The following is a 21,961-nucleotide window of genomic DNA, read 5'->3' on the forward strand; positions in this document are numbered from 1 at the left end:
AAAATGTTAACCCTAGGGGTTATTGAGCACTCCAACAGTCCTTGGGCCAGCCCAGTGGTATTGGTCCCAAAGGCTGCTGCTCCTGGTGCCACTCCAGAACTTAGGTTCTGTGTGGACTACCGGGGTCTCAATGCGGTCAGCAAGACTGACGCACACCCCATCCCCCGAGCTGATGAGCTCATTGATCGGTTAGGAGCTGCCAAGTACCTCAGTACGTTTGATTTAACATCTGGGTACTGGCAGATTGCCTTAACTGAGGGGGCAAAGGAGAGGTCAGCATTCTCTACCCCAGATGGGCACTTCCACTTCAATGTGATGCCCTTTGGGATGAAGAATGCCCCTGCCACCTTTCAGAGGTTGGTCAACCAGGTGTTGGCAGGACTGGATGAGTTCAGTGCCGCCTACCTGGATGACATTGCTGTGTTTAGTTCCACATGGGAGGAACACCTTAAACACCTCTGGAGAGTGTTAGAGGCCCTGCAGAAGGCAGGCCTCACTATTAAGGCGAGCAAGTGCCAAATAGGGCAGGGTTCTGTGGTGTACTTAGGACACCAGGTGGGGAGTGGTCAGGTGGCACCCCTACAGCCTAAGATTGACACAATTCTGGCTTGGGAGCCTCCCAAGACCCAGACTGAAGTGAGAACCTTTTTAGGTCTCACAGGATATTACAGGAGGTTTGTTAAGGGATATGGTACCATTGTTACCCCCTTAACTGAGTTTACTTCTAAGAAGCAACCCAAGAAAGTGATCTGGACAGAGGCTTGCCAGAACGCTTTTTATGCCCTGAAGGCTGCCATGTGCACAGCTTCTGTGGTGAAGGCACCTGACTACTCCAAGGAGTTTGTTGTGCAAGCAGACACCTGAGAGCATGGTTTTGGAGCAGTACTCTCACAGCTTAATGAAGAGGGCCTAGATCAACCCGTAGCCTTCATTAGCAGGAGGTTACTACCCAGGGAACGTAGGTGGAGTGCCATAGAACGCGAAGCGTTTGCTGTGGTCTGGGCACTGAAGAAGCTAAGACCCTACTTGTTTGGGACTCACTTCCGAGGTCAGACCGACCACAGGCCCCTCAGATGGTTAATGCAGATGAGGGGTGAGAATCCAAAACTGTTGAGGTGGTCCATTTCCCTACAGGGGATGGACTTTACGGTGGAACATCGTCCTGGTACAGAACACGCCAATGCTGATGGTCTGTCCCGATTCTTCCGCCTTAGTGAGGAGAACTCCCATGAGGTCGGGTAGTTGCTCCCCACTTTTAGCTGGGGGGGACACATGTTAGACTTTTCATCCTTGGCGTGGTCTCCCTTAACTTTTTGCCTCTGTCCCCCAGGTTGTTGATGTGTGCTGGACTCTGATTTTACTGTGTTTGTTACTCTGGGCACTTTACCACTGCTAACCAGTGCTGAAGTGCAAGTGCTCCTGTTTAAAATGTGTATGTAATTGGTTCTCCCTGATTGGCATATTTGTTTTACTGTTAAGTCCCTAGTAAAGTGCACTAGAGGTGCCCAGGGCCTGTAAATCAAATGTTACTAGTGGGTCTGCGGCACTGGTTGTGCCACCCATACAAGTAACCCTGTAATCATGTCTCAGACCTCCCACTGCAGTATCTGTGTGTGTATTTTTACACTGTAAATTCAACTTGGCAAGTGTACCCACTTGCCAGGCCTAACCCTTCCCTTTTCTTACATGTCAGACACCCCTAAGGTAGGCCCTAGGTATCCCCAAGGGCAGGGTGCACTGTATGATTAAGGTAGGACATATAGTAATGTGTTTTATATGTCCTGACAGTGAAATACTGCCAACTTAGTTTTTCACTGTTGCAAGGCCTGTCTCTCTTATTGGATAATATGGGGGCTACCTTTAAATATGATTAAAGTGTAGATTCCCCTAGAGAGTAGATGGACATGTGGAGTTTGGGGTCCCTGAACTGACAATTTAAAAATACATCTTTTAGTAAAGTTGATTTTGAGATTGTGCGTTCGAAAATGCCACTTTTAGAAAGTAAGCATTTTCTTGCTTAAACCATTTTGTGACTCTGCCTTGTTTGTGGATTCCCTGTCTGGGTCAGTTTGACAGTTGGGTTGTTTTTCACCTCACACTAGACAGTGACACAAAGGGAGCTGGGGTGTAACCTGCATTTCCTGATTAGCCATCTCTGCTAGGAGGGAAGGGTGGAGTGGTCACTCTCATCTGAAAGGACTGTGCCTGCCTCTGACAATGCAGACTCCAACACCCTGGTGTGTGTCTGAGGCCTTGCCTGGGCAAGGCAGGATTTCACAAGTAGGTGTGAGTCCCCTTTGAAGAAAGGTGACTTCAAAGACTAAAATGGGTATAAGAAGGGCACCCAAATCTACAGACTTTAGAAACACTTCTGGAACCAAGAGGAACATCTGCCTGGAGAAGAGCTGATAGCTGAGGAAGAAGTGCTGTCCTGCCTGTGACTGTGATTTGTGGAGCTTTCCTGCAGTGCTGCTTCTGCCAGAGTAAGAGGGCAAAGACTGGACTTTGTGTGCCTTCCACCTTGTGAAGAAATCTCCAAGGGCTTGATTTAGAACTTGCCTCCTGTTGTTTGAAGTCTCAGGGACAGCAAAGACTTCTCTCTGCCAGCACCTGGAGTCTCTGGAGGGACTCCTGCTCCAACAAGTGGTGCCCTATCCAGTCCTTGGGCCCTTGAAAGGAAAGCTGGTGGAAATCCAAGGAAATCGACTTCGGACGACTCCGGACCGACGCCGCTGCTGAATCCGGTAACGCCGCCTTCACCCGACGCCGTGACCTTCGCTGGAACGTGACGCTCTTCGCAGGCCCGATGCCGCTGCAGCCCCGCTGAAGTCCACGGCTCCGTGGAAGTCGCCGCACCCCGTCGTGACCGACGCCGCTCGATGCGTGTGGATTCAACGTTTCGCACAGACGCCGCAATCCCCGACTTCGCGCATCAGCTTGTTTTCACTCTTCACCAAAGGTACTGTACCTGGGGGTCTACACGACTCCGTGTCCGGTGCCGCTGGTGTCGGCTTGTTGGGAACGACTCCGTCACAACGCCGTGTTAACATCTCATCAAAGCATTTTTTGTTTCTAAGCGCTATTTTTTAGTTTAATCTTTAAAAATTCATAACTTGACTTCTGTATGTCGGATTTTTATCGTTTTGGTCTTGTTTTGTTAAGATAAATATTTCCTATTTTTCTAAACTGGTGTTGTGTCATTTTGTAGTGTTTTCCTTAAGTTACTGTGTGTGTTGGTACAAATACTTTACACCTAGCACTCTGAAGTTAAGCCTACTGCTCTGCCAAGCTACCAAGGGTGTAAGCAGGGGTTAGCTGAGGGTGATTCTCTTTTATCCTGACTAGAGTGAGGGTCCTTGCTTGAACAGAGGGTAACCTGACTGTCAACCAAGGACCCCATTTCTAACACACCCCAAAACCCATACCCACCCTAAAAGCTAAAAATGCTCTTACCACCCCAAAACCCATACCCACCCTAAAAGCTAACAATGCCCTTACCACCCAAAAGCCTATAGCCTCCATACTATCTAATAGTGCCCTTAACACCCAAAACGCATACCCATCCTAAAACCTAAAAATGCCCTTAACACACAAAAAAACCATTCCCACATTAAAATCTAAAAAGGCCCTTACCACCCCAAATCCTATACCCACCATTAAACCTAAGCATCCCTTACCACCCCAAATCCAAAACCCACCCTAAAACCTAAAAACACCCTTACCATCCCAAATCCAATAACCACCCTAACACCTAAAAATGCCCTTACCACCCCAAAATCCATACCCACACTAAAACCTAAAAATGCCCTTACCAACCCAAACCCCATACCTGCCCTAAAACCTAAAAATGCCCTGACCACCCCAAAAACCCATAGCCACCATAAAATCTAACAGTGCCCTTAACACCCCAAACCCATACCCACCCTAAAACCTAAATATGCCCTTACCACCCCAAAACCTATATCAACATAAAACCTAAAAATGCCCTTACCACCCGAAAAGCCATAACCACCCTAAAATCTAAAAATGTCCTTACCTCTCCAAAACCCATACTCACCCCAAAACCTAAAAATGCCCTTAACCTCCAAAATCCTTACCCACCCTAAAACCTAAAAATGCCCTTACCACCCAAAAAGCCATACCCACCGTAAGATGTAAAAATACCCTTACAACCCAAAAACCCATACCTACTCCAAAACCTAAAAATGCCCCTAACACTCAACACCCCATGCCCACCCTAAAACCTAAAAATGCCCTTAACACTTAACACCCCATACCCACCCTAAAACCTAAAAATGCCCTTACCATTCCAAAACCAATACCCACCCTAAAACCTAAAAATGACCTTACCATCCCAAATATCCCATAGCCACTTTAAAACTTACAAATGCCCTTACCACCCAAAACCCCATAGCCACCTAAAATCTAAAAATGCCCCTAACACTCAGAAACCCATACCCACCCTAAAACCTAAAAACGCCCTTACCACTTAAAAACCCATACCCACTCCAAAAGCTAAAAATGCCTTTACCACCAATAATCTTTACCCACCCTAAACACCATATTTGTGTATATATATATATATATAGCATATATATATATATATATATACACCTTTTGCTATTCATACCTTTACAACAAATATTTTTGTAAAGGCATGCGTTGTAAAGGTATATCCGTGATAAAGGCATGAGTGTAAAGACATCGTGGTAAATGCATTGCGTTGCATTTGCCACGTTGTAAGTGATGTTTCCCCACCTAACTAAGTTTCCAGCATCGGACACAATAGGTAGTTACTTATGGAGATCTGCTTTTACAATTTGGTTGGACTTCTCTTCACTTGATCTTCATGTTTGAAACTGGTACACAGAGCAATTAAGGAGTCCAGTGCAGGCAACATTTGCACAAGTTATGGGTGCCCTCTATTGGCCCTTGGCAAACTACGTTGAAACATGCTTTAACTACCATGATTTTTGTCAAATTAGGAGTTTATCAAACGTAACAAACTGCCCTTTAAAGAGGCAGGAAAAGGCTGTCTCAGTTGCAGCTTTCTTGTAGTTTGTGTTAGCAGTGTGTCCTAAAGGTTGGAGCCTGCACCAGTTACGCCAGATGTTATCAGACAACACAGAACCCAGATCCCCAATTTGCAGAAACTTTCATATGTCTCTTTAGAAACTCAGAGATGGGCAACACTTGAGAGCAAAATGGATGGGAAACAAGGGCAAGGCTCGCAGGACACTTGGAGAGAAGGGCTAGAGTGAAGGCTTCGTTCGGGCTTGGCCTGCTTATAAGAGCCTCAACTGATCCTATTAATTAAATTCCAGCCTACTATAACATTCGGCGTATTTAACGCGGTTTAGCGTTAAAGTGGAACCATCCTTGACCATCCTAGATATTTAAGGCTGTAAGCTGTCACTTATGAGTCACACAAATTATCCTGGGGGCTTTCTTTCAGGAAATCAAGAATGCACACATGTTTTGAGCATGAAATGCTGCCTTGCACACCTTATTGTTATTGGACACAGTGGGGCAGTCCGGGAAACATTTGCATAGCCTCAAACGCTAGTGGTTTGCATTATTGTTCCAAAAAATGTAATTTCCTGACAAAGTCTCACATTTATCACATAACTAGAGTTAAAAATGTAATTCTATCATTGTTGCTGAAGAATGCAAACTCACCAAAATTCAACGCTTATGGTATGCAAGACCCTTAATACATGGCATATCTCACATTAACCGCCATGCATAAAACCCCCATTTGCAAGTAGCAGTAGAAAAAGGATAATGAAGCAAGAGCTTAGTATGGCAGACAATTAGTTAAGGCCTATGTTTCATACCCTAACTGGCGAATTACAGTGGTTTTGCTCATTTGAGCCAGAGCTATGGCAGAGTGTGTGTATATATATATATATATATATATATATATATATATATATATATATATATATATATATATATATATATATAACCTAGTTTCCATAGGAAAACCATTTTTTTTTTGCCTATACCTTTGATGCTGTTTGTCAAATCTGCACGAAAATGTCAAGACTAGTTCGCCAGTAACTTTAGCGGCTGTGTGGAAATTTGCCTATAGGGATTTCAGACACAACTACACTCTGAACCAGAGAACAGAATTACACAGATTTCCCAGAAAGCTAGTTCTTGGTACAGAAAGAGCCCTTTTAATTATTTACTGGAAATCCGTTCATTAGCTTTGCTGTTATTAAAGTAAAAAGAAATTTGTATATCTAGGATCATAGCTCCTTTACAGATTTGTGGAGCCAAAGCGAAGTGGTAAAAAAACCTCACCCACTCACACACCATAGCCCTGATGTGCACTACCTTTGTCCGTGCACAGCCTTGAGTTGGGTGTATGTGAGGCTGTTGAATGCAGGCCCTGTGTTCATTCGCCGCCACGAACAGCCATGGCTGTATTAACATGCAGTACTTCTATATTACTTTATGATTAAAAAAACATAAACATTCAGTGAAAAAACCCAAAGATTACAGGGCGGTATAGTAAGGTTCACGTTTTACCCACACAAAAATTTCAGCATTTCTAGTTACACTTATAGTTATACTTATCTCAAGAAACTATAACTCGTGCCGGAAATTAACTTTAGGCTATGGGTTATAGTTTCTTAACATCAGTAGAACTATAAGTAGATCTATAACTATTGATAAACTTTTATTGTATTCTTAAAATGATCTTATATGGCCTTGATTAGCCAATATAAAGAAATAATAAAGTAACTGTAACTGCTGGATTTCTGTGGTTTTGTGTGGGTAAAACATGAACCTACCTATAACGTTCCTGTAACCTTTGCTTTTTCACTGTCTAGTTTCTATAGAAAAAACGTTGGTGTTGTTTGATGAATCTTCACAAAATTTTCTACGAAAATATGAGGATCACTTCAGGGTCTGTCTGGGGTCGGGGTAATTCATCAAGCTGGCACAGAGATAAAATGGTGGAGGTCCTTAAATGCTTTTTCCCAATGCATTTTTCCTCAGGTATTTTTAACAGGAATAGCGACTGGATCACTGGACGGATTTACACCAAATTTGGCAGAAAGGTAATTCTTCATCCAGAAAGCACCCTTTTCGTTATTTGGTGTAAATCCATTTAGTAGTTTTAGAGAAATTACAGAACATCCAAATTTGTATGTAAATGGGCGCAAAGGGTCCGCAAACCCTCCCGATCTCGTGCTGAGATCTGATTGGCTGCCAACGCTTCAACAAGGATTTGTTGGCAGCCATGTTGGGACTCAGCTTCAGCAGAGTCCCTGACAAAAAGATTTTAAAAAATGAAAAGGGGCCAATGTCGGTATACCGTGACCCCTAAGCTCTGATGCTGGGGTTCCAGAGGGACCCCCCCGACCAAAAAAGCATTTTTAAAAAAGTTTTCTGCAGGAATCGTGGGGGATTTGCCAAAATTAAAAAAAAAAAGAACATAACAGGAGTGGGCTCCTGTGCTTGCTTCACTAAAGCCCCAGGTAGGCCAGGTCCGGGGGCTTTTAAATATTCAATGGGGGGCACCCCAACAGACCTGGGAACCGCCACATCCCCAGGGTACAAGTTTAAATCCAATGTGGGGGGCACTTGGGCCCCCCGCAGCCACGGGGATCACCACCCCCAAACTTTCAAACCTTCAAAGTCCACTTTCTTCCAGTAAACACTGTAAAACAGCTCCTGCTGTCAAGAAGCAGGGTATTCATCTGTTTCCCTGCACGCAGAAACAGATGAAAACTTTGCTCTCAGAAGCAGGGAGCTGCTATTATTTAAAGCAGCTCCTTGCTTGTGGGAGCAATGCCGGCTCCCGCAGGACATGGGGAGCAGGCTGGGACAGAGGAAACTTGAGGCTTCTCCTGAGGTCCTTTAACTCTCTCTCTCTCTCTCTCTCTCTCTCTCTCTCTCTCTCTCTCTCTCTCTCTCTCTCTCTCTCTCTCTCTCTGTGTCTTCTATCCCATAATGGGATGGAAGAGAGAGAGAGAGAGAAAGATTGTCATTGTGATGGTCTCTCCATACAGTGACTTCAAAGAGTAAGACTAGCAAGATGTTTGGTACGAATGTTATAGTTACGTTTGGATGCAGAGCTGAAAAGAGTCACTTCTTGCCTAATGTGATGGCCTTGTGGTGTCACTCAGGAGGCTAAAGGTTCAAATCCTAGTATCGCTCGGCAGTGTGTTTGTTTACTTACTGGTGTTTTAACTGTTAAACCTTCCTAGTGATTGAACATTCACATTGCTTTCCAATCACATGCATGGGTTGACTGTCGTAGGTATGTCTGAAAGCATCACATTAAGGAGTCACCTATGGCCTAAAGGTTAAGGACATAGACCCTTGCACTGAACGTAGAGGGGTCTACTCCAGGTGTGTCCATGGTAATTTCCCTGCTTTCATTTCTTTTAAACTTCAAAAGTTTAAGGCTCATACTAAAAGGTGATCTCACTCTTGTTAATTGACAAATACATTTTTCTTTTCAATTAGTCCAGAAATATCTCATTTTAAAATGAAGTATAACATTCATCAAAGCCTAAAAAACTATCTCTCTCTCTCCCTCGCTCTCTCTCTCTCTCATGCGGTCAGGTTGGTTGGCCGCAGCAGTGACTGGATTAGCGTATAGCAATTTCCATTACTACATGTTAGTCCAAACACAAGCCGCTCATGGCCTTCGACTGTGCACTGCGCAAGGTTGGGTGGTTTTAGAAGGTTGGCCACAGGATCTGGCAGTAGGTCAGGCCACCAACGGCCGAAAGTCATGTGCTCTAGTGATTAGAGTAATATACAGTAATAAAAACTACTTTACGTTAAAACAAAAAAAACATAGAAATCCACTGAAATAATCAAAGGTTACATGGACGCTATAGTTGGGAAATAGAATTACAAAAAACATTGAAATTCTCTTAAAAACCTAAAGTTACAGGGACCTCACAGTTAGACTCACATTTTAAACATACCAAACCATAGAAATTCACCTGTTATAGTTACATTTATCTCAAGTAACTATAACTCATGCCCTAATGTAACTATAAATCGCACCCTCGCCATGTACTGCTAATACCTCCCAAGTTACGGCACTGATGACATCTTTGATTTCATAATTTATAATATCAATGTAATATTTGCAGTAAAATTTGTGACAAAAAAACTGTGCATGACGAGGGTGTGAGTTATAGTTACCTTAGGGCACGAGTTAAAGTTACTTGGAATACTTCAAGCTATAACTGCTGAATTTCTATGGTTTTGGAATTCAGAACCTAACTATAACGTCCCTGTAAAATGTTTTTTGTTTTTTTTTGGTTGAATTTCTATGGCTAAGAGCAGAGCATAGAATATATGTTTTGAAGTATATTCTATGCTATGCACTGCTTATGACCAGGGCCACTGGAATTATGCTGCAAGAGAGGATCAAATTATGCTGCAGTATTGATTACATTTTGTGACAAGAAAAGGCAAATTATGCAGCATAATGCGGCACATTTGTCAATGGTATTACTTCATTATGTAATCATTTTAAAATTTGGTAAATCTTTCTGGGGATTGGTTGCACCTCATTAGCACCAGATTAACACCCAAATATAGCTATAACCAACAGAAAGGTGACCTGTCCAGCTTTGCAAAGGGGCTTTCACTCTTGCTGTATTTTTAGTAACTTTTGAACTGTTTGAGCTAGGAACTATTTTTTTCTTCCAATCTGCAGATTATGCGGCAGATGATGGATTATGCGGCAAAAATGGCATATCCATATTCATGCGAAAATCGCTGTGGTTGCACAATCGCATAATTCCAGTGGCCCTGCTTTTGACCTCATTCCACTGCTTATGACCTCATATAACCCATCTCGGGAGATACTTACCCTACACACTGCGTGCCCACATTCACACCACAATCGCTTTTTTCTTCCTTACATTTTGATTTTTTTGGGGCCCCAGTACTCATTAGTTATATGAACACTGTAGTTCTTTACAACTAAAGAGTGATGTGATCACTGATGTCATGTAAGAAGTCATCAGAGAAACCACTTTCAGATACAATTCCATATTTATATGATGTGTCTGTGGAGGCATCTTTCCTTGATGTCTAAATTGGAAAGAAGTGCCTCTTTAAACTGCATTTACTAAAAACCGCGAATATAATCAGATTTATCCTGTCTTTCTGGCAACTACAATACACTTGCGGTGTCGCAACTGGTCACCGGGTCCTCTGTTGTTTTAACGGTACTCAGGTTAGGGGTTGCTAGGGGTGACAATCTGTGTGGCATTTTATTACCACAAAACACGACCATCCATATTAGCTTGGAGGTTTTGTTACACAGACTACTGTGTAGGTTTAACGGGTTTGGTGTCTCGCTAGGCTCCATTAGACAATCAGACATCTGGGACCAGACCACACTGTGTTAGTGTTTAATTGAAACAAGCAAAAAGTGCCCTGATTCCATTAGACATTCGCTCACACATCGAAGTTCCATTACCCTGAAAAGGAAATCTGCTTTGTTCTTCGGTATGGTCACAATACTCCTCGGTGAGTTGCAATATCGTTATAGTGTACAGAAGGGTGGTAATGTAACTCTATGCCTTCTACGAGGCATATTTAAAATGATTTTTCAATTAGAATTTGAAGATAAGTGTAAGTCATACATGGAAGGGGTTGAGGCCTTTCCAGATCCTAGGAGCATTGTCTAAGTTGTTATGTTTGTGAGTGAACCTTATTTCTCATTGTTAGAAATGGGGTCTTTGGTTGACAGTCAGGTTACCCCCTGTTCAAGCAAGGACCCTCACTCTAGTCAGGGTAAAAGAGAATCACCCTCAGCTAACCCCTGCTTACCCCCTTGGTAGCTTGGCAGAGCAGTAGGCTTAACTTCAGAGCGCTAGGTTTACAGTATTTGTACCAACACACACAGTAAATTAATGAAAACACTACAAACTGACACAACACCAGTTTATAAAAATAGGAAATATTTATCTAAACAAAACAAGACCATAACGACAAAAATCCGACATACACAAGTCAAGTTATGAATTCTTAGAGATTAAACTCAAAAATAGCGCTTAGAAACAAAAATGCTTCGATGAGATGTTAACACGGCATCGTGACGGAGTCGTTCCCAACAAGCCGACACCAGCGGCGCCGGACACGGAGTCGTGTAGACTACCAAGTACAGTACCTTTGGTGAAGAGTGAAAACAAGCCGATGTGCGAAGTCGGGGATCGCGGCGTCTGTGCGAAACGTTGAATCCGTACACTTCGTGCGGCGTCGGTCACGACGTGGTGCGGCGACTTCCATGGAGTCGCGGACTTCAGCGGGATTGCAGCGGCGTGGGGCCTGCGAAGAGCGTCGCGTTCCAGCGAAGGTCACGGCGTTGGGTGCAGGCGGCGTTACCGGATTCAGCAGCGGCGTCGGTCCGGAGTCGTCCGAAGCCGATTTCCTTGGGTTTCCACCAGCTTTCCGTTCAAGGGCCCAGGGACTGGATAGGGCACCACTTGTCAGGGCAGGAGTCTCTCCAGAGACTCCAGGTGCTGGCAGAGAGAAGTTTTTGCTGTCCCTGAGACTTCAAACAACAGGAGGCAAGTTCTGAATCAAGCCCTTGGAGATTTCTTCACAAGATGGAAGGCACACAAAGTCCAGTCTTTGCCCTCTTACTCTGGCAGAAGCAGCACTGCAGGAAAGCTCCACAAAGCACAGTCACAGGCAGGGCAGCACTTCTTCCTCAGCCATCAGCTCTTCTCCAGGCAGAGGTCCCTCTTGGTTCCAGAAGTGTTTCTCGAGTCTGTAATTTTGGGTGCCCTTCTTATACCCATTTTAGTCTTTGAAGTCACCTTTCTTCAAAGGGGACTCACACCTACTTGTGAAATCCTGCCTTGCCCAGGCAAGGCCTCAGACACACACCAGGGGGTTGGAGTCTGCATTGTCAGACACAGGCACAGTCCTTTCAGATGAGAGTGACCACTCCACCCCTCCCTCCTAGCAGAGATGGCTAATCGGGAAATGCAGGTTACACCCCAGCTCCCTTTGTGTCACTGTCTAGTGCGAGGTGAAAAACAACCCAACTGTCAACTGACCCAGACAGGGAATCCACAAACACGGCAGAGTCACAGAATGGTTTAAGCAAGAAAATGCTCACTTTCTAAAAGTGGCATTTTCAAACGCACAATCTTAAAATAAAATTTACTAAAAGATGTATTTTTAAATTGTGAGTTCAGGGACCCCAAACTCCAGATATCCATCCACTCTCTAGGGGAATCTACACTTTAATCATATTTAAAGGTATCCCCTATGTTATCCTATGAGAGAGACAGACCTTGCAACAGTGGAAAACAAAGTTGGCAGTATTTCACTGTCAGGACATATAAACCACATTACTATATGTCCTACCTTATCCATACACTGCACCCTGCCCTTGGGGCTACCTAGGGTCTAACTTAGGGGTGCCTTACATGTAAGAAAATTGAAGGTTTAGGCCTGGCAAGGGGTACACTTGCCAAGTCGAATTTACAGTGTAAAAATACACACACAGACACTGCAGTGACAGGTCTGAGACATGATTACAGGGTTACTTGTGTGGGTGGCACAACCAGTGCTGCAGGCCCACTAGTAACATTTGATTTACAGGCCCTGGGCACCTCTAGTGCACTTTACTAGGGACTTAACAGTAAAACAAATATGCCAATCATGGAGAACCAATTACGTACACATTTTAAACAGGAGCACTTGCACTTTAGCACTGGTTAGCAGGGGTAAAGTGCCCAGAGTAACAAAAACAGTAAAATCAGAGTCCAGCACACATCTACAACCTCGGGAACAGAGGCAAAAAGTTAAGGGAGACCACGCCAAGGACGAAAAGTCTAACACTCATTAGTATTAAAATTTCTTTATTGAATTTTCCTAATACAAAAGAAAGTCAAACAACAAATAAAAATATTAGTAATGCATTATTATTGTTATAGTATACATTATTTCAAAGAAGTGGCTGGAGAAGTAATGTAGATTTGCTTCTCACAATAAAGTAAAAGGTCGTTTGGCTACGTTTGACTCCCAGTCAATCCTTCTACATCCTTACAGGCTCCATTCAACATGTTTTACATGTTCCCACAATTTCTAATGATTTTTTTATGTTCAGGTAAGACTCATCTGATAATTATTATATTACAGTCTTGTTTCGCCCATGTGATTCCGTAGGAAAATTACCATCCATTATTTTTTTCTTTACAGTTTTATTTCCATACCTCATTTCTGTTCTGGAAAAATTTAATTTCTGCATATTTCCTAATGACGTGTTGCAGTTTTTTACAAGTGCTGTCAAGAGCTTCAAGGAGAAGAGGAACAAAGGCAATCATGAGGTGAGTGCAACCCGATATCAGAACAAGCATTTGCACTGCAATGGGTCTCACATTTGCTCGAGTTAGAGTTATTAGCGTTGCAAATTCCTAGCTGTACTTTTCTTGCCACATAAATTGAAAATGAAAAGTAAAACAGTTGACATAAGCGAGCTGATTCAAAGCACCACGGCCATGAACATGAGCGCAAAGGAAAGACACAAAAGGAAAAAAATAAATAAAGTTAGCTTGCAGTTAAACGTATCAGCAAATATGCAATTATCTATGTAACAGGGTTGATGGCTAAGGCGGTAACAAAACCACCCCAAGGAGGGACAAACATAAAGTATTTACCAATGATAGCAAAGGATTTTTGAAGGGCAAGCCCATGAATGAGTAATAGTGATGGGCGTGGTTACAAGTCCACGGAGATTAGAACACGTCAGAGCCCTTTCGCGCTGGACCTAAAAAAGGAATAGAAATATACATGTGACAATCAACCATATCTTGAAGATGGAATGTCTGTGTACGATTCTACCTAGTGCAAAAAATGCCTCCACCCAGTTCCAATGACGAACGAAAAAACATCATGGTGTGCCTTTATTAACAGGATTGCAGATTCCAGTCTCTGAACCCAGTCCGTCAACCGCCAGGTCATATTAATGGCTTCACTGTTTAGATGGTGTTCAGTTTTACAGGTTCTTTTCCTTGTTCTAGTGCTGAAAGTCCAGCTCTTAGAGGTATACTTCTTGCTGATTGACCAAAGTACGAAAAATATGGAAGAAAAAGTTAATCGAATCAACACATTTTCAAATCAATGTTTCCTAGTAGAGAAGCTTTTCGATTAAGGTGCATACAAAAGAAGGCCTGCTTTGTCAGCTAGGAGATCGGTGGGGTGAAGGTCGGCGGACGTGAGATGCAGACAATGGAGTACCCAGAAAAATAAGATAGCCCCCTCTTTGAATCATAATCATAAGTGATGGAAGGATGCAATTCCGTTATTTACTAGGAAGGTCTGATGGTCCTCTGTGTAGTGTTTGCCTCATTCTTTCGTATTTTTTTCTCTTTTTTCAAATTTTGGTTCTCCTTTGCATTCGTTTAGCCTTCTGTATTTCGCACTCTCCTTTCATCAGTTCCTGACTCATTTGTCTTTGCTATGTTTATCATGCTTTGACTTCTAAATATGTTTGGTTACTTCACCACTCTTTGGATCCCTCGCCGTGGAACTGTCAAGGTATTTTCTTTCTTTAGTAGCGTGTCGCTTATTAGCTTCTGCTATGATGTTATGACCTTTGAGTCACAGATCAAAGTTAAGAGGGGAAAGTAAAATCGATGTAATCTGTCCAGTGTCACACTTGGCAAAGATGGTGTAGTGGGTGACCCTTCCATGCAGCTGGGTCTCTCGCAGATCTGGGTTTTGCTAAAATCTTCAGACTAGTTTGTGGGTCCCTTCCATTAAGATCAGAAGAGCTCATAAATATCACATAAAAACGGTTAGTACGTGCGGTAACATAGGCAAATTCGGTGACAGAGAGAAAGGAAGAGAAATTAAAAAAATGTAAATGCAAATAAAACTAAAGAAGCAAAGAAAACAGTTACCAAGAAAATGAAAGTAAATTAAAATGGAATAGAAGGAAAAGGGTGAAAGAAAATAAGAAAGAAAAGGAAAAAGAAAGGAAGAAAAAATAAAGAACAAGGAAAAAAGCAATGAAGGCATGAATGGGGATGGAAAAAGAGAGAAAAAGGAAGGAAAGAATTAATGAAAGAAGGAAGGGGTAAAGAGAAGGTAGAATTGAAGAAGTGGTTGAAAGAAGCATAAAATGAAGGCAGCATGAAAAAGGGATGAGAGAAGAACGTGATTGAATCAAAGGGAAAAATAAAAGATCAAGTGAAAAGGAGACAAGGGCGAGAAAGAAAGACTGGAAAAGGAAGAAAAATAAATGAATGTGAGAAGGAGGGCCGGGAAATAAGCAAAATCAAAGGAAGAAAAAATTAAAGGCGGGAAGGAGGACAAAAGAAGCAAGAAAGAAATGGGGGGAAGAAAGGGAACATGTAAAGAATCAAAGAGAGATGGAAAAGAAGGAAAGAAGACCTAGATCAAGTATGAAAGTAAATGAGGTGTAGTGACTACTTTTGGTTAATTTGTGGCATAACAGGATAGGCAGGTGTTTGCTGTCTCTGCAGACTAACATTCTGAGGCCCTGAGTCTGAGTTTTTTGGAGGAATGGCTTCCGTTTAATGCACCTCACAAATAACAATACTCTGAGGTACAATGAATGGCATCTTTTACAACTTTCTGTGGAACAATATGCATTTTTAGTTCTCACAGCACTAAATACTCATAGTACAGTAAGTACCGTCCACTTTTCCCCTATTAAGTTCCGGAAGGTTTGACATGCTGAACATTTTAGGAAAGGGTGATATATTTAATGCACTTGGGGGCATATTTATACTCTGTTTGCCCCGGATTTGTGTCAATTATTTAACGCAAATCCGGCGCAAACTTAACTCCATATTTATATTTTGGCGCTAGACATGTCTATATTGGTGTTAAAGTAATTTTTTGCCTACGGAAACTACCTTGTGTCAGTGAGATGCAAGGTAGGCGTTCCCAGGCAAAAAATGACTCTAAGGCCCTAGCGCCTTATTTATCCTCCCTTGCAAAAATCATGCACGGGGAAGGAGGGGTTCAAAAATGGTGCACCATTTCTTAATGCCTGGGTCAGGGCAGGCATTAGGGGACCTGTGGGCCTATTTCCATGGTGGACACCATGGAATAAGCCCACAGGTGCCCTCCCCAAGCCCCAGGGACACCCCCAACACCAGAGGGACAGTGGAGGGTGGGGGGACCCCATCCCAGATAAGTATAGGTAAGTACAGGTAAGTATATATATTTTTTTAAAGTGTCATTGGGGGTCCTGAAATGGGGCCCCCTACATGGCCATGGGTGCAATGGCCATGCCCAGGGGACCCTGGTCCCCTGTGCCTGCCATTGCCGTGGAGGGCATGACTACTGTCTTTTCTAAGACAGGAGTCATGTGGTATGGATGGTTTTGCGTCAGAAAATGACGCTAGGCATGTTAGAGTCATTTTATTTTTTACTCTAACCTTCCTAACGTCATTTTTTGGTGCAAAACCCCCTTCTTCCATACTGCTACCCCCACCCAGCTAACGTCATTTTTTTCACACCAGCCTACCCTTTGCACCGGCTTGCACATTCCATACATATAGTGCCCGGCTGGTGCACAGAAATGGTGCAAGCCGGTGCTAAACTTTTTATTTCAAAACTGTGTTGGTGCAGTTTTGCACCAAAAAGTATAAATCAGGGTCTTGGGTATTACTGGATGTGATAAATATCACGCAACGCTTAACTCTGACTCTTGTGCAAACGGGTTTACTTAGGAGTGGGAAAACACAGACTCACACATAATTCAGTCCTAAGTCAAGTTGTTGGACTGTAATAAGGAAGAGAAAGCTGTAAATGGAGGATGTAAGGAAGAAGAAGAAAAAAGGATGAAAAAGAAAAAAGGGAAGAAAGGTGAAAAGATGAAAGGTAAAACAGAAAAAATAATGAAAATAGGCTGAAGATTTGGAGGGAAGTAAAAGGAAGGAAGAAGGGGGAATTATAGAATGAAAAAGAGGATGAAAGAAATAAAGGAAGAAAGGAAGAAATGCAGGATGGAAAAAAGGCAAAAGAGGTCTAAAAAGGAGGGGAAAAATGAAGCAGAAGAGGAAATTAAAGAGAGAATGGAAGAAGAAAGAAAGAGCGATTAGTAATAAGATAAAAATCTAAATGAGGCTAAAGATTGAGACTCCTTTCTAGTTACATTGTTAGAGACTGTAAATATCTGTATAAGATCTTTTTAACTGATTTGCCTTGGGCATCCCTAACTTGAATGTTTTCAGTTGTCTTTGTTTCTTTCCTACTATTCTCAGAATCGTGCTGATTTTTTGCAACTAATGGTTGATTCTCAGTCAGAAAATATTCCAGCATCCAATGACGAAGACCAGGGGTACAAAGGTAATACCCTAGAATTTACCTAATCAATAAGTGTGTTTTAGAGTCTAAATCAGTGATGGAAATCGCCAGGACTCGCAGGTCGAGTATTTTCTAAATTATTTAAATATTTATGATGTATATCATAATATCATGCAAAGCACAATTTATATGCTCAAAACATGAACATGCATTGGCAAAGCCAATAAGTCTTGCCTATGCAAAAACTTTTCACTTTGCAATGTGTTTTGGCCATGTTGTTCACCAGTGTGGCTGCTGTTCAGCATGGCTCAAAGTTAATGCCATAGAGGAGAATGGCGTGGATTGTCAAAGTGTTTCAGAGTGGAGTGGTAGAAAGTGTGTTTTGGAGTGGCAAAGTGTGCAGTTGTGTAGGATGGCTTATAGTGCAGTGGCATAGAGTAGAGGGGACTGGTTTAGAGTGCATTGGCATAGAGTGTTGCAGATTATAGTGGAAAAGAGTGCATTGGCATTGAGTGCAGTGGCATTGAATTCAGCGCCATAAAATGCAGCGTTGTAGAATGCAGTGGCACAGATTAGAGTGGTGCATAGTGGAGTGGAGTGACACAGAGTGCAGTGGCACAGAATTGATTGCACACAGCAGAGTGGCACAAAGTACAGTAGAGTGGCACAGAGTGCAGTGATGTAGAGTGCAGTGACGTAGAGTGCTGATGTAGAGAGCAGTGGCATAGAGTAGAGTGGCGTACCGTGGTGCAGAGTGGAGTGGTGTAAAGTTGATTGATGCAGAGGGCAGTGGGGCAGAGTGGAGTAGAGTGGCAAGGAGTGCCGTGGCTTAAAGTAAATTGTTTCAGAGTAGATTGAAGTGGCATAGAGTGTAGTAGTGCAGGGTAGAGTGAGGTTGCGTAGAGTGGCATAGGGTGGAATGTCATAGAGTAAAGTGGTGTAGAGCGCAGTGGTGCAGAGTAAATTATAGTGGCGTTCAATGGATTGGCTTAGAGTGCAGGGGTATAGAGTTGAATGTTACAGAGTAAAATGCAGTGCTGCAGAGTGGTGTAAAGAACAGTAGTATAGAGTGAAGTTGTGTAGAGTAAAATGGTTTGGCCTAGACTGGAGTTGTGTAGACTACAGTGGCAAAGGGTGCAGTGGTGTAGAGTAGAGTGGTGAAAAATGCATTGGCATAGAATAGATTGGTACGAGCTAGAGTAGAGAGGCATAGCGTGAAGTGGCATAGAGTGGAGTGGTGAAGAGTGAAGTAGCGTAGAGTGGTGTAAAGTGGAGTGGTGCAGAGTAGAGTGCAGTGGTGTGAAGTGGTGCAGACTGGAGTGGAGTGCCGTACAGTGCAGTATTCATGGTATGGTAGCACACTGCTATTACAGACTACATTTTCAACTGAAATGCCCATTACATTTGCACAGATATGCAGTTCTAGTAATAAAACTATACAATGCACAGAGGAAAATGTGTGGAAATTGCATCACCTAGTTTAATGATTTGTTATGATCATATTAAAGTATTTGTTTCGAAAACACTTCATAAATAACAATGTGCTTCATCTGTGTGTTCATTATTCTGCTATTTTCTGAAATATTTACACAGTTCATTTAAATGTTGTCTTGTGCTACAAAAAACTCCTTCTTACCCCTGTATCCAGCAAATTGTCACATAAATCCTCTCACTTTGACTTAAGAGGAAAAAAAGTAAACAAGATCCCTTGGAAGATAGTGCCTGACATTTGATCTCAGTCTTTGAATGCACAGCTAATGTGACAAGATAAGAATATGATTTAAAGGCATGTTAACAGAAAGGGAGTTCATAGAATAATACAGAACAAAATGGTTAAGGCACAGGGATGGACAAAATAAAACTGGAGAGCCTAAAGCAAACAAAGCCAACTAATGGAAAACCAGAAAGAGTAAGGTGCAAACCAAAAAGTCAATGGCATTCAATGTTTGCAATGCATGCCTAGGTCAACTTTCTGAAAGTCCCCAAGATGTCTTTAGCAAACAGATAGTTGTGCTGTTTGTTAGGCTGCAACCTTAAATGAACACGACAATGGGTTGAAGAAAACTTACAGAACAAAACCACATAGTATTCAAGTCATTTGTGAAAATAGGGCAACCACCAATAAAATGGAAAAGAATACAATTTACGGATAATGTAAAAGTAGAACAGTTGTTGCATAAGGGCAAGGGGGCCTTCATCTGAGATTTGAAGGCACTAATGGTGGTCTCATCCTTAAATTCTTTGGAGCTTGAGTTCCAAAGTCTAACTCTAGCCATCTTATTGTATATGCATTCTAGACGAGATTTAAAATCTCTAGTTGATGGCAAGTTTGAATCCAGGTTTCAAAGTGGGCTCTGTTAGGGACCATGTTTAGGTCTGGACAGTTTTAGTTGTCACAATGACCTTATGCACCAAATGTTAAAAAAAATAGAATAAGAAGAAGTGCACAGAGAAAGTGAGTGGGTTTTGGATCAGATCCCTACAGCCACTTGCCTTCCTGTGGTTTTCATGCTTTGCATTGCTTGTTTAGGCTGACCATGTCATTTTGGGGACGGTTAAATTGCCTTATTTGTGTTGCTATTTGTTTTAAGAAATAGGACATCAGGTAAACCTTTTGTTAGCCTGCAGATACAACATGATGTGTAGCTTGTAAGAGAGAAAGTTGTTTTATTATGGAGTTATTTGGTTGACTCAATGACACAGTATGAGGCAACACACCATAATATAGCAAAGTAAAACATGTCACAACATAACACACCCTAGGATAGCAACAAAACACAGCACAAAACACCTCAACATATAAAGAATGTAATAACATACACTAACCTCAAACAGCATATCACTACATAAAACAACATAACACAACACACTATAACCCAGTGCAACATAGAACATCATGACTCGGCATACCACGGCATGCCATAACATAATGCAGCATGGCGAGCTTGACACAACACTTGATAATGTAACACTTAATGGGGTGGGCATACATATGGGTGGCAAGACGAGAATGGCTTAAACTGAGAACCCTGCCAATAAAAGCCTACAAAATGTTTGTAAAAGTTGGCTATCTGTGAGAGGAGATGGGTGACCTCGTGCTGAGCAACAGCAAGGTGTAAGTAAAATCAATGTAGGGGCTCCCACAGAGCAGGAAAAGAGCAGGGATCTGGGAGGAAATACAAGGAAAGCTCCAGAAAGGTACCCGCAACATTAATGGAGTGAGTCATGCTGGGCCAAACAATGAAGCATGAGGCAGGTATGAAGCCATGTCACGCAGTTAACGTGGAGCGCCGGTGGTGTTATAAGTTGAGGGTTGGGCACCTCACGGCACCTGGAGGGAGAGAGAGAGAGATAGAGAGAGAGAGAAAGCGAGAGAGAAAATATGAAATATATATATATATATATATATGTATATCACATGCCGACTCCCTACAGTTCCTCAGACTGCATCCACCAAACAGGATCAGTGGCAGGCCGTGGGTGCAGGACCCACTATATATCGCATATAGTCTGTATTCTTTTAAAAACACAGAAACATCAGCACTCCAAGAGGGTTGTAGTCCAAAATATTTGTTCATGTTGGCTGACGCATTTCGACAAAATTGTCTTTCTCAAAGCCAACTTGTACTGTGCCCCACCCCCTTTAAAAAGCATCATTGCAACACATATAGACACAGTGGAAAGACACAAACTTTCCCCCATATGTGTTCAGCCTCTGGCGCCCATCACTCACCAAACATTAGTGCATATTATCATTCAGAGAGTTTCATCTGATCGTCCTAAATATAAAAGAAATACACATTCACAAAAACAAACTGATGCGTTAAGCCTGCAATGCTACAATTAATTTCAGGGCACCATAATTCACTTATTCAGTGGAGCATAAATCAGCCTTAGAACATATTTGCAAATTCACAAATGCCTAGTGGCCAAATTCATTCTGATACATCTTTACTAAAAACAATATCCAACAATTGCCAAGTGGTCAGTCTCCTAGAACCACTGAACCTCGTATTTAAAGATCAGAAATGAAATGCATACATACCTATAAGGCTATCTCATGAAATAATATGCAAACCAAGTAGCATAATAGGCTATAGTGTTGTTGTACAAAAGGGCTGAACAAGAAAAAACACACACATTTTGTGGCAAAACTCCCCAGTGGCCAAATATTTACCCTTCCCCAACAATTAAAAGGAAAAATGCAACCAAACATCCATTATCTGAGAGCAGGTCAACATGTAAATCAATAGTATTGTTTGCACAAGGGGCGGAATGACAGTTACCCGTCACCCAGTTATCAGTCAACAGAATAGCATTTTAACACAGTCATAGATCCTCATCCATATTCTTTTGAGATTATACATCAGTCACCGATATGAACATGAAGTTCTTCATCCTGGTTAAGGCCCCCAGGTCCTTGGTACCAAGTAGAATCATGTACTGAAATTCCAGCTTCCTCAAGTTGCGTTCCCTGTAGCCTCATCTCGCACTGGTCAAGACTCTGTCAATGCCAAAAAATTAGACCTCGTCAGGATTAAATGCATGCACAAGAAGGCAATGTCTGGCCACTGGTAGCTTAAGTTCTTGTTGATTGTGGCGCGTAGATGTTCATGGATCCTTTTCCTCACCGGGAAGATTGTGTGCCCCACATACTGCAAGCCACATG

General features: G+C 42.4%; 1 protein-coding gene across 1 annotated transcript in view; it reads left to right on the plus strand.

Moving 5' to 3' along the window:
• The window catches only part of LOC138261211 (cytochrome P450 3A21-like), a 196,295-nt gene that overhangs the window by 108,406 nt on the left and 65,928 nt on the right, over positions 1-21,961 (plus strand). Inside the window, exons 8-9 of the mRNA XM_069209964.1 lie at positions 13,210-13,337; positions 17,250-17,334. Of these exons, the coding sequence (XP_069066065.1) occupies positions 13,210-13,337; positions 17,250-17,334 (213 nt within the window). The remainder of the gene's footprint in view (positions 1-13,209; positions 13,338-17,249; positions 17,335-21,961) is intronic.

This window comes from Pleurodeles waltl, chromosome 10, assembly GCF_031143425.1.
Source record: "Pleurodeles waltl isolate 20211129_DDA chromosome 10, aPleWal1.hap1.20221129, whole genome shotgun sequence".
Classification (NCBI taxonomy): Eukaryota; Metazoa; Chordata; class Amphibia; order Caudata; family Salamandridae; genus Pleurodeles; species Pleurodeles waltl.